Source organism: Cryptomeria japonica, chromosome 4, assembly GCF_030272615.1.
Source record: "Cryptomeria japonica chromosome 4, Sugi_1.0, whole genome shotgun sequence".
NCBI classification, from domain to species: Eukaryota; Viridiplantae; Streptophyta; class Pinopsida; order Cupressales; family Cupressaceae; genus Cryptomeria; species Cryptomeria japonica.
This window is the reverse complement of record NC_081408.1, coordinates 136,052,496-136,064,596: the sequence shown is the minus strand read 5'-3', so window position 1 is coordinate 136,064,596 and position 12,101 is coordinate 136,052,496. Positions and strand designations below refer to the sequence as shown.

At 40.1% G+C, this 12,101-nt stretch overlaps 1 protein-coding gene across 2 annotated transcripts; it reads left to right on the top strand.

Annotated features, from left to right (window-relative positions):
- Window positions 1-8,771: 8,771 nt before the first annotated feature.
- On the top strand, window positions 8,772-11,047 carry LOC131051648 (uncharacterized). 2 transcript variants are annotated; one of them, XM_057986215.2, is made up of 4 exons: window positions 8,772-9,645; window positions 9,786-9,955; window positions 10,408-10,492; window positions 10,590-11,047. In XM_057986215.2, exons 1-4 carry the CDS (start codon window positions 9,581-9,583, stop codon window positions 10,894-10,896), a joined length of 627 nt encoding a protein of 208 aa, XP_057842198.1. In that variant the 5' UTR covers window positions 8,772-9,580; the 3' UTR covers window positions 10,897-11,047. The 2 variants fall into 2 exon arrangements, with proteins under 2 accessions (XP_057842198.1, XP_057842197.1); XM_057986214.2 differs by having other exon boundaries at window positions 8,776-9,656.
- Window positions 11,048-12,101: the final 1,054 nt, after the last annotated feature.

Below are 12,101 nucleotides of genomic sequence, written 5' to 3'. Positions count from 1 at the left end.
CTATCTATGTCTCTCACCTCTCTTTACCCCTAGGTCTATCACCTATCTATATGTCCCCTCTATAGTTTTCTCCCTCCCCACTTAACCCTATCCCTTTATAAGCTCCATCCTCCTCTTCTCTCTCTCCCCTGACTTCTTTATCTCCTCCTTCCATAGGTCTCTCACTCCCTCCATGTCTACCTCTCCATCCATCCCCTCTTACTCCTCTCTTTGTTATTTTGTATCTCTTCTTCTCCCCCGCCGCCTCTCTAAATATCTCCCTCTCCCTCTCCATCTCCCCATCCATACATACCAGAATATCTATCTCCCCCCAACCCCCTCTCTCTCTCTCTCTCTCTCTCTCTCTCTCTCTCTCTCTCTCTCTCTCTCTCTCTCTCTCTCTCTCTCTCTCTCTCTCTCTCTCCATTCTTTAGGTTTCTTCCTTCTTTCATCTCCACTTATCTACTTCTACATCCATGCCTCATTACCCACCTTTCTCTATCTCCCTCTATCTATCTCACCCCTCTCTCTTGTCATCTAGGTATCTCATATCGCTTTCCCCCTCTAGTTCTCTCACCTAGATCCATATGTCCCCTCTCTAGTTCTCATCCTCTCTCTCCACCTCTATCTCCCTCCCCCTTTACCCCTATCTATTTCTAAACTCTCCCTTCTTCTCTCTCTCCCCTCACCTCTCTACCTCCTCCTTCCCTAGGTCTTTAACTCCCTCCATGTCTACCTCTCCCTCAATCCCCTCGTACTCCTCTTTCTCTTTCTTCTTTTAATTCTACTCTTATCCCTCCCTCTTCTAACTAGGTCTCTCCCTCCCTTTCTTCCCTCTTTAGGTTTCTCCCTCTTTCCCTTTCCACCTCTCTATGTCTCCATCCATATCTCAATACCAACCTCTCTCTATCCCCCTCCATCTATCTCACCCCTCTCTCTCTCCCTATCTGGGTCTCTCACCTCTCTCTCTCCCTCTATGTATATTATATCTATATCTAACCCTCTCTAGTTCACTCCCTCCCTCTCCACCTCTCTCTATCTCATATATCATATCTCTATTAAGGCTTAGATTTTAGGGTTTATTATTGATGACGTATTGTTTAGGTTTTACCTTGAAATTCCTCTCCGCCTTCTTTCTTCTCTATATTGCCTTTCCTCCATGAACCCATCTCTATTCTTGCATCCCTCCCTCTCTCTTCTTCACTCTTCCTCTCTTATTATTTCTCTCCCCCATATCTCTACATTCTTTTGATCACTACCTTTTCCTCCCACCCTCTCTCAGTCTCCTCCTCTATAAGTCTCGCCATCCCTCCCTCTTTACCTCTCTACCTTTCCATCCCTATCTACTTACCAACCTCTCTCCCCCCAAGAGTTAGGTCTCTCACCTATATAACTTTCGTGTCTCTAGTTATTTCCCTTCCTCTCCAATCTATCCTTGCCTCCTTACCCCTCTCTCTCTTTTTGAACTTATTTATCATTTTCTTCTCTCTCCCTCACCTATCTACCTCTCTCCTCTTTAGGTCTCTCACTTCATGTCTATCTCCCCCTCTCTCCCTCCCTCCTTATCCCTCTCTTTCTATTTGTTCTCTCTCCCTCCTATTCTCTCTTACTCTCCTCTCTAAGTCATCACCTATCCTCTTCTATCACCCTATATATATCTCACCCCTCTCTCCCCATCTAGGTCTCTCACCCCTCTCTCCCCATCTAGGTCTCTCACCTCTCTCTACCCCTCTAGGTCTCTCACATCTCTATATGTACCCTCTCTAGTTATCTCCCTCCTCCCTTACCACTCTCCCTTCATGAAGTCTCATATACTCTTATCTCTCTTCCCTCGGCTCTCTATCTCCTTCCCTAGGTCTCTCACTCCCTCCAACTTATTCCCTAAAACCTATACCCTAAAGAATTTATATACCCAAAATCCTATACTATATATATATATATATATATATATATATATATATATAGAGAGAGAGAGAGAGAGAGAGAGAGAGAGAGAGAGAGAGAGATGTGTTCATAAAAGGAGAGGGGTAAAGGGGGAAGAGTTAAATACCTATAGGGTGAGAGATAGGTGAGAGACCAAGATGGAGAGAGATTAGTGAGATAGATAGAGAGGGATAGAGATAGGTGGGTAATTATTTAGGATGGAGAAGTAGAGAGGTAGAGAGGGAGGAAGTGGTAAATCTAAATAGTAGAGAGAGAGAGAGAGAGAGAGAGAGAGAGAGAGAGAGAGAGAGAGAGAGAGAGAGAGAGAGAGAGAGAGAGAGAGAGAGAGAGAGAGAGAGAGAGAGAGAGAGAGAGAGAGAGAGAGAGGTTGGGAGGGAGAGGTGATGAGCTAGACAATGGAGAAAGGGAATAAGAGAGGGAGACATAATTAGAGAGAGTGGGGTAGGGAGATAGATATGGGGGTAAGGAGAAAGGGGGTGGAGAGGGAGAGAGGTAAAGATGGAAGAAGAGAGAGACATAGAGATGGAGAGAAAGAGTTTGGGAGGGAGGGGTAGTGATCATGATAATAGAGAGAGTGTTGAGAGAAACAATAAGAGGAGAGGATATATGGAGGGAGGAAAGGATAGATTAGAGAGAGAGAGGTAAGGAGTGATGGAGAGAGAGAGAGGTGGAGAGGGAAGGAGAGAACTACATAGGCGATAGATAGATAGGTAAGATACCTAAAGAGTCAGAGAGGTTAAATACCTAGATGGGAGAGAGGGGAGAGATAGATTAAGGGGGGATAGAGAGAGGTTGAGAGAGAATTCATAAAGGAAGATGGGTGAAGAGTGATGGAGAGAGAGAGGTGGAGAGGGAAGGAGAGAACTGCATAGGGGATGGATATATAGGTAAGATATCTGAAGGGTGAGAGAGGTTAGATACCTAGATGGGAGGAGATAGATTAAGGGGGGATAGAGAGAGGTGGGTAAGTGGACCAAGATGGTGAACAAAAAGGGGGGGTATAAGTGGCCACTTTTTCTTTTTTTTTTCTAAAAACAAGTAAACTTGAACTTCAAAGAGATATTCGAAGGTCACACACTCAAAAATGGGAGTTGCAAAAACAATAAGAATTGTACTACTCTGAATCGAGTTTGTAACTACTAATTTTTTAAAAAATTGGATAAGGTTAAAGAGGGTCAAACCTCTCTTGTAGGAAAAATTGTTCTTGGTTTTTTTTTGAAAAACATAACATAGTTGTTTTCGTGGCGCTGCACAAAATATATAATTAGATTTAGTATTTTGTAAAACACTTTGGTAAGATGATAGGTAAGATTGAGATCTAGAAGTGTGTATTTTTTTGTAAATTGTTGTTGAGTATTTTTTTTTATGATTTTTTGAAGTGACCGCATCCTGAAAATTTGGTACATGTTCGTGCGCTGGGCATAACTTGCATCAAAATAATAAAAATGAAAACTTTTTTTTTTTAAATTGTATAGAATCTAGTGTAGAACAATAATATGTAATTTATTTTGAATTTAGTGAAGTATATCAAAAGTTATTAAAAAAATGGTAGACATATGTCTATGAGGACTGTCAAGGCACTGGTAAAGAAAATTAAAGTTTACTATGCTAATGTTGTCTAAAAATAGAAAAATTTATATGGTCAGAAAGATGAGAAGATGTGTGAGGTTATGGTGGTAAATTTTAGAGATACCCACTTGATCATTTGTAAACCTGATGATGATGAAGTCAAGAAATCATGTTGGAAGATGAAAAAATGTGTAAAGGGACAAAAATGGAGGGAAAATGGGGCTTGCAAGCCTTAGGGTCATTTCCAACCCTCTTACCAAGCCAAAACCTACACAGGTTCTGATGTGCAAGATAACCCACTCAGGGTTTGAAAAAAAAAAGTACCATTCATAGTTCTACATAACCCGTACGGGTTATAAAAAACCATTATTTTGATTTTCACAAAACTAGTACGGGTTATGAAAAACATCATTTTGAGTTTCACAAAACCTGTAAGGGTTATGAAGACATCAAAATGTATGCTTGTAAACTTAGCATATACTACACAATGTATAGACATATATATATATAATATGTGTTTATGTATGTATATATGCATATCTATAGTTATATATACATATATTTATATAGATATATGTTTGTATACATGCATGTCTCTCTTCTTTTCCTCTCTCTCATCTTCCTTCCCCCATCACCGTCTCTGTCTATCCTAAGCCCTAATTATCCTTCTTGAGTTCTATCTCATCTCTCTCCCCCTCACACTTCTCTCTCTACCGAGTCTCTCACCCTCTTCTCCTTCTCATTTTCTCTCTACCTCATATCTCTCACCCCTCTCCTCCTTCTACTATTCTCTCTCTCTCTCTCCTCCTCTCTCTCTCTCTCTCTCTCTCCTCTCTCTCTCTCTTCTCTCCTCTCTCCTCTCCTCTCTTCTCTCTTCTCTCTCTCTCTCTATTTCTGTGTGTGTGTGTCTCCCTCCCTTTCTCTCTTGTTATCCTATCCTATTATCACCCTCCCCTTCTCTCTCTTTCTCTCCCCTACCTCTCCCTCCCCCTCTCATTATCTTATCATATTCTCTCTCCTCCTCCCCCTCTCTTGACCCTATTCTCTCTCTGTCTCTATCTCTGTCTCTGTCTCTCAATCTCCTCTCTCTCTCCCCTCTCTCTCCCCCTCTCTCTTCCTCCCCCTCTCCTTATCATATTCTCTCCCTCTCTTCTTATTCCCTATTCTCTATCTTACCCCCTCTCTATTCTCTCCCTCTCTTCCTATCCCCTTCTCTCTCTCTCTCAATCCTATTCTCACCTCTCTCCCTTCTCTTTCTTTATCTATCTCTCTCTCTTCCTATCCCCTTCTCTCTCTATCTCTAAAACTCTCTCCCTCCCCCTCTCCTTATCCTATTCTATCCCTCTCTTCCTAACCCCTACTCTCTCTCTCTCCCACCCCATCTCTCTCTCTCTTAATCCTATTCTCACCCTCTCTCCCTTCTCTTTCTTTCCCTATCTCTCTCTTCCTATCCCCTTCTCTCTCTATCTCTAAAACTCTCTCCCTCCCCCTCTCCTTATCCTATTCTATCCCTCTCTTCCTAACCCCTACTCTCTCTCTCTCCCACCCCATCTCTCTCTCTCTCTCTCTCTCTCCTCTCTCTCTCTCTCTCTCTCTCTCTCTCTCTCAATCTTATTCTCACCCTCTCTCCCTTCTCTTTCTTTCCCTATCTCTCTCCCTCTCTTCCTATCCCCTTCTCTCTTTGTCCCTAACTCTCTCTCCCTCCCCCTCTCCTTATCCTATTCTATCCCTCTCTTCCTATCCCCTACTCTCTCTCTCTCACACTCACTCTTAATCCTATTCTCACCCTCTCACCCTTCTCTTTCTTTCCCTATCTCTCTCCCTCTCTTCCTATCCCCTTCTCTCTTTGTCTCTAACTCTCTCTCCCCCCCGCCTCTCCTATCCTATTATATCCCTATCTTCCTACCCCTACTCTCTCTCTAACTCTCTCTCCCTCCCCTCTCCCTATCCTCTTCTCTCCCTCTCTTCCTATCCCACTCTCTCTCTCTCTCTCTCTCTCTCTCTCTCTCTCTCTCTCTCTCTCTCTCTCTCTCTCTCTCTCCCTCTCTCTCCCTCTCCCTCTCTTAATCCTAATCTCACCCTCTCTCCCTTCTCTCTCTATTAATCCTATTCTCACCCTCTCTCCCTTCTCTTTCTTTCCCTATCTCTCTCCCTCTCTTCCTATCCCCTCTCTCTCTATCTCTAACTCTCTCCCCTCCCCCTCTCCTTATCTTATTCTCTCTCTCTCTCTCTCTCTCTCTCTCTAACTCCCTCCCCCTCTGCTTATCCTATTCTATTGCTCCCGTCCTACTCCCTACTCTCTCTCTCTCTCAATCCTATTCTCACCCTCTCTCCCTTCTCTTTCTTTCGCCATCTCTCTCCCTCCCCCTCTCCTTAGCCTATTCCATCTCTCTTCCTACCCCCTAATCTCTCTCTCTCTAACTCTCTCTCCCCCCTCTCCCTATCATATTATCTCCCTCTCTTCCTCTCTCTCTCTCTCTAACTCTCTCTCCCCCCTCTCCCTATCATATTATCTCCCTCTCTTCCTCTCTCTCTCTCTCTAACTCTTTCTCCCTACCCCTCTCCTTATACTATTCTATCCCTCTCTTCCTACCGCCTACTCTCTCTCTCTCTCTCCCTCCTCCTCTTCCTACTCTATCTCTCTCTCTTAATCCTATTCTCACCCTCTCTCCCTTCTCTTTCTTTCCCTATCTCTCTCCCTCTCTTCCTATCCCCTTCTCTCTCTCTCTCTCTCTCTCTCTCTCTCTCTCTCTCTCTCTCTCTCTGTCTCTCTCTCTCTCTTCCTATCTCTCTCTCCCCACTTCTTGTTTGGTTCCTAGTTCTACATAACCCGTACGTTTTATGGAGAACTAAGGCCAAAACTTCTAGTTTTGCATAACCAATACGGGTTATGTGAAATTTTTCCTCAAAACTCGTATGGTTTTGAGGAACTTTTTTTATTATTATTATTTTTGTTACCAAGCCTAGCACATTTTTGAATTTCATAGAACACGCACGGGTTATGAGAAATTTCATTTTTTTTTGCATGTGGCCACTTTTCTGTTCACCATCTTGGTGCACTTACCCAAGTGCCTAAAGAGACATGGATGGAGAGGTATAGAGGTGGAGACTGAGGGAGGGATAAACCTAGAATGGTGAGAGAGAGAGAGAGTGAAAGGTGATGACCTAGACAATGGGGAGAGAGAGTATTAAGGGAGAGGGTATAAGAGAGAGTAAAGGAGGGAGAGATATATATATGAGGGAAACAAGGGAGAGAGAGAGAGAGAGAGAGAGAGAGAGAGAGAGAGTCAATATGGGCAATACCCTCAACCCTTTGTACCTTAAACCTTGTACCATCAATTTGGTGCACTAAACCCTATACCAATACCCTCAACACTAAACCCTATATCATACTCTCTATTCCCTAAACCCTATACAAGGTAGGGAGAGGAGATGAATAAGAGAGAGGAGGGAGAGAGAAAATGAGAGAGATAAGAACAAAAGGAAAGCGAGAAAAAATGTGTGAGGGAGGAAGAGGTTGATAGGATGTGATTGGGAGACCTAGAGAGGGTAGGGATATAAAGGTGAGGGAGAGAGATAATTTTACAAAAAGAGAAAGAGGGGTAAGGAGGCAAGGAGAGAGGTGAAGGAGAGAGGTGGAAAGGGGGGAATTGAACAAGAGAGGTGAGAGATATAAATCCTAGAGCCTAGGGAAAGATAGGCGAGAGACTTAGGGAAGATATAAAGTGAGAGAGATATAGGAGGAGAGAGGTTGGTAATGAGATAAGGGGAAAGGAGAGACCAATGATAGGGAAAGAGAGGATGAGAGGGAGAGGTAGTGTTTGAGAGAACAAAGAGAGGGGGGAGGAGACAATAAGAGATGGAGAGAGAAGAGGGAGGGATAGAAGGATAGATATAAGGGTAAGGAGGGAAGGTGAGGTACAAAGGGAGAGGTGGTGGGAGAGACTTAAAGAAAGAGGTAGGGAGAGAGTGAGGGGGACGTGTGTAAGGAGAGAGGAGACATATAGTAGTGAGTAAAGGGAAAGAGACAGAAGTACATAGGTAGTGCTAGATCTTGGGGGATAGAGGAGGGAGTGATATAGAGAGAGGTAAAAATGGATCATAAAAAGGGTGATCGAGAGAGGTCTATAGGTCTAGAGTTTGAGGGAGATAAAGACAGTGAGGGAATGCTAATAGGAGCATGTTGTTGGAAATATGAGTTTGTATGGTTGTCATTGATGTCAAACTTGGTTGTTCAGATGGATTCTAATTTTTGTTTTGTGTCGGGTGTTGCAGTTGAGTTTGACGTTTTTGTGTTGGTTGTGGCAATATGGAAGAAAGTGTTTTTCATGTATGCAAGAAACATTATTTAAATAGTTTTGGATTGCAAAAGTTAGTTGTTACTATTCTCTGATAGTAAAGGTGTATGTTAGACTGGTCTGGAAAGTCTTTGGTGGCTTCCAAATATGTTGAAGTTTTTGTTGCAATTTAGTGGACATGATTATACGGTTCGTGCAGTATTTTTAGTGTGCTTCTCTGGTGGTGTTTTTGTTTCGCAAGTGAGCTATCTTGATTTGTGTTTGGTATAATCAGTTGTTTATGGTAGAAATTTAAAATTTAAATAAGATTAAATATGACTATCAAATATAATCCTATTTAAATTTTTATATACACGATTATGTGAAAGCTTCACACCTATCGCTCACATGTATTGTGAAATATATATATCCCAAAATAGTGAAATATTGATCATTATATATATTTCTACAATCATTTAAAAAAAATAAAATCTGAAATATTGTTTTGATTCTATAAAATTATATATAAAAAAAAAAGTTGTCAAATGACATTGAGATCAATGACTAAAAAAATCCAAGAAAAAAACCAAATAATCTAATACAATTAAGAATAAGGCTAAACCATACTATAGAACAAATTTAAAATTTAAATAAAAATAAGACCAAAACCATACTCGAACAAATTTAAAGTTTCAAATATAATCATCAAATAAAATAAAAATCCAAACCACATTCCCACTCTATATAAAATTGAAATATGACTTTTGAATTTAACTTCGGATAGTCCAAGGCCCAACATGTGTCTCGGAATGTGTATATTAACCCCTTATATGATGAATGAAGTTTTCGACGAAGTTGCTCTTCCATCCTCTAAGCAATTATAAACACTCAATGGATGAAGTGTTCGACAAAGTCGTTCCGCCCAGGAAGCAATTATTAAATCTTAATGGATGAAGTGATTCGAATCCGGTATAAGTTAAGACTTATAATAAATTAAACTATGAAATCGACTTCTATCCGCCCATAGACAACTTCGGGTCCGTCATTGAAGCAATCAGAGCAGTGACTGGTGGAATCTTCCCGTCATATTCGAAAACTTGAGAAATTTCAAGGCAATAATCTTCCCCGATATTTCCTAGCTGTTGAAAAGTATTTTGTTCGTTTTCGACATCCGAGAAGATTCCTGCCCTGTCGTTTACTGACTTTCCAGGTACAAACCCCGCTTCCTTGATGTTTCCTTCTTCATCAAAACTTTATCGTGTAGAACTTTTCTGGTGAGGGTTTCCTATATTAATGAAATGAAACAACAGAGAAGCTTTCTTTTAACCTTATCGTGTACGTTGGGAGAAGAGCCTCAAGTAAACTATACAGCGAAGACAATCTTTTCATTTGTCGGATGCTTATTCGGTGGCTGCAAAGACATTGCAAGGAAAAGACCCGGAAGGAGTTGAAATGTTCTTTGCGCTGCTTTCTTAAACGGCTCTTGAGAGATCTATAAATAAAGCTGAAGCCAACGTTTACATAAGAAATTTCAATTCGCAAAACCCGTCTTCTTTTTAACATTGCTGCTTGATCGGTGTAGGTGTTGTTTGAACAGTCATTTAAGTCTATTTAATTCAGAAGGATTCCTTTATCTTCTTCAAGCCAAGGCCCGTTTCCTTTCTGGAGAAATCTAAGGGAGAGATAGATGGCTGAAGGGCAGAGAGTTAGAGGGCTACTAGCATATCCAATAAGGGAGACTACGGATTCCTGTGTAAAAGCAATTCATCTCTTTGCTTGCATAATTATTGCGTTACAAAATCGTGTTAAGGATGATTTGGCCACCAAGATCCAACCCACCAAGAAACCAGCCAAGATCAGTCGACCTCACAAATATGTATTAAAAGGGTATTTTGTATATAATGCATATTAGGAAACTTAGCACATTACTAAACTTTCAATATATTTTTTCGCTTGGTGTTTTCTTTCGACTGAATTCCCAGAATTTTGTTGCTTGCCTTTCTTCACAATCTGCAGGACCGTTAAGCTGTTGAGAACGGTGGATTGGTCGACGACAAAGCCAACGGGAATTATAAAAAAGATAAATGGGCTGCTGACTGTTCCTTTCTTACATTTTGAATGGAGCAGGAATCTTGTGAAGAAATTACCATTCGGAGCAGCAACGGTAGAACTTTCGATAGCTGTTGGTGGGCACCAAATTGTTTATACTCTTTCTTACTCCATATAAAAACCTTATATAGTTAAGTGCATGATGCAATTTTAATGCTTTATGAATACTTCATACTTGATAATGTGAAGTGGAACAAGAGCTTGTAGGTGCTTCTTTGATGGTTTGAGATCTTCATTTGGGTATGTCTTTAAATACGAGATCTTAACATAGAAAGTTAAGAAAAATTTATGCTCTCATCTATCATAATGTCTAATGTCTAGTTGGAGGTAGGTGACTTGGGTTCACATTTCAATTTAAAATTGCAATTTCTTTATATGCAACATCTTAGAATGAAAGTTAACAAAATTTTATATGACTAGTTGGAAGGAGTTGGAATGAGGTGACTTGGGCTCAAATTTCAATTTAAACTTACAATTTGTAGGATCATTTACCATTTAGATGACTTGGGATTATTTTTAACTTGGGCAGGAAGGATTATTGTGGCATTGAAACTTGGATCCAAAGAAGTATTTAAAAACTTTGCCAGTGTGATAGCTTCACTTATGTTTAACAGGTTCTCTCTACGCTCTTTATTGTTTTATTTCATTACATAAACATCAGTATTAGATTGCTGTTAAATATTAATTTCTTGTCTTTGCTCTTTCTCACAGATATGGCGAGGAAGCTGCTCTCATCACTGCTGACTACATGGAAGCATCAGGTCATGTGTTACATATTCTTTGGAATGCAATTCAAATACTAGATCCAATATCTCTTCCACTGGATGTCATCCCAGAATTTCACGACATTTATGTGGAGACTGGTATAGATCATATAAAAGATGTAATAGAGGAAGAAGTAGACATTGATTGGTTCAAGCCAATACCAGAAATAAACAAAACTGCTGCATGGGAAGCTGTAGCTATTTATGCAAAGAAGGAAACAACAACTGCTAAAAATAGTCTTGAAGAGAAGTAATTTTGGTTGAAAACATGATGCTGATTTCCTAGATTCACAAGTTGCAGTCCTTTATATAGATTTAAGACAATTTGTATACGCGATTTCTAGTCCTTAAACTTGGTTAAGGCTATTTATGAATGTTTCATGGATTTCAATCTTGTTTACTTTATTTAAATTTATTTGATATAATGGAAAGATAGATTAGAAAAGTAAGCCCACTTATTCGTTATACAAGTAATTTGTCGCATAATTATAAATGACTTTAAAAACAAAAATAATTTATCTACTCTACACAAACACCTTTTGCAGTAATTGGGATTCGATCCACAAACCTATCCTCCATTTTCCCATCCAAGTAAAGCCGGTAGGGGGCTATTTTGTTCTGTTTCATGTGACTGTAAACGTGGGGATTCGAATCCTTTTGTTTAGAAAATTCTGCATGGTTGTTCACCTTTTTAAATAAGTACCTTTATTTAATTGAATTAAGAAATAAAGGCAGTTGACCTGTAGAGTATATGGTGTTTTAATCTTCACAATTGGTATCAAAGCCAGATTGGTTTGCGCAGAGATGGAAGAGGAAGATGATGACTTTGATTTTGTTATTGAAGAATTTTTGATAATCTTGATTCGATTGAAAAAGAGGATGTTGAAGAGGAAGACGTTGAAGCAAGTGAGGATGAAGTTGAGGAAGTTGAGACAAAGACTTGGGAGGATTATGAAAAAGAAAAAATTATGAGGTTGAAGGAAGAGAATCTCCTACTCGCAGACAAACTGATTTGTATGGACCAGAAGTTGATGGTTTTGTGTCTCATGATGAATATTAAAAAATATAACTTTGAGAAAGAATGGGATTTTTCTGAAGAGACTATATTTCAGCAAGAGGAAAGTGATGGGAAGCTCCTAGCAAATGATTCTTTCCTCACAAAAATGCATGTCTTGTTGATAGGAAAGTCTTTCTTTGGTGGAAAGAATCCACAAGAAGATTTGAGGTGTCTGGTGACTGAAGATCCCACGAGTGCAATAGAGCTCAAGGTTGCGCAAGATCTAGAAGACTTCAGAGAGGTTGAGCATATGATCTTTGAGAAATTTAGATTTCAAAACAAATAAGAGAGTGATTCATTGTTGCGGATTGCACAAATAGAGGCAAAGTGGAATGCATTGATTGAAGGTAGTACACCAGCTTCTACAAGAAATATCAAAAACTCATTTAACATGGAGGAATA

Coding starts and splice junctions, on each gene's coding strand:
- LOC131051648 (XM_057986214.2), top strand. CDS start 9,457: ATGGCTGAAGGGCAGAGAGTTAGAGGGCTACTAGCATATCCAATAAGG. Junction 9,657..9,785: donor CACAAATATGTATTAAAAGG/GTATTTTGTATA, acceptor CACAATCTGCAG/GACCGTTAAGCTGTTGAGAA. Junction 9,956..10,407: donor AGAACTTTCGATAGCTGTTG/GTGGGCACCAAA, acceptor TAACTTGGGCAG/GAAGGATTATTGTGGCATTG.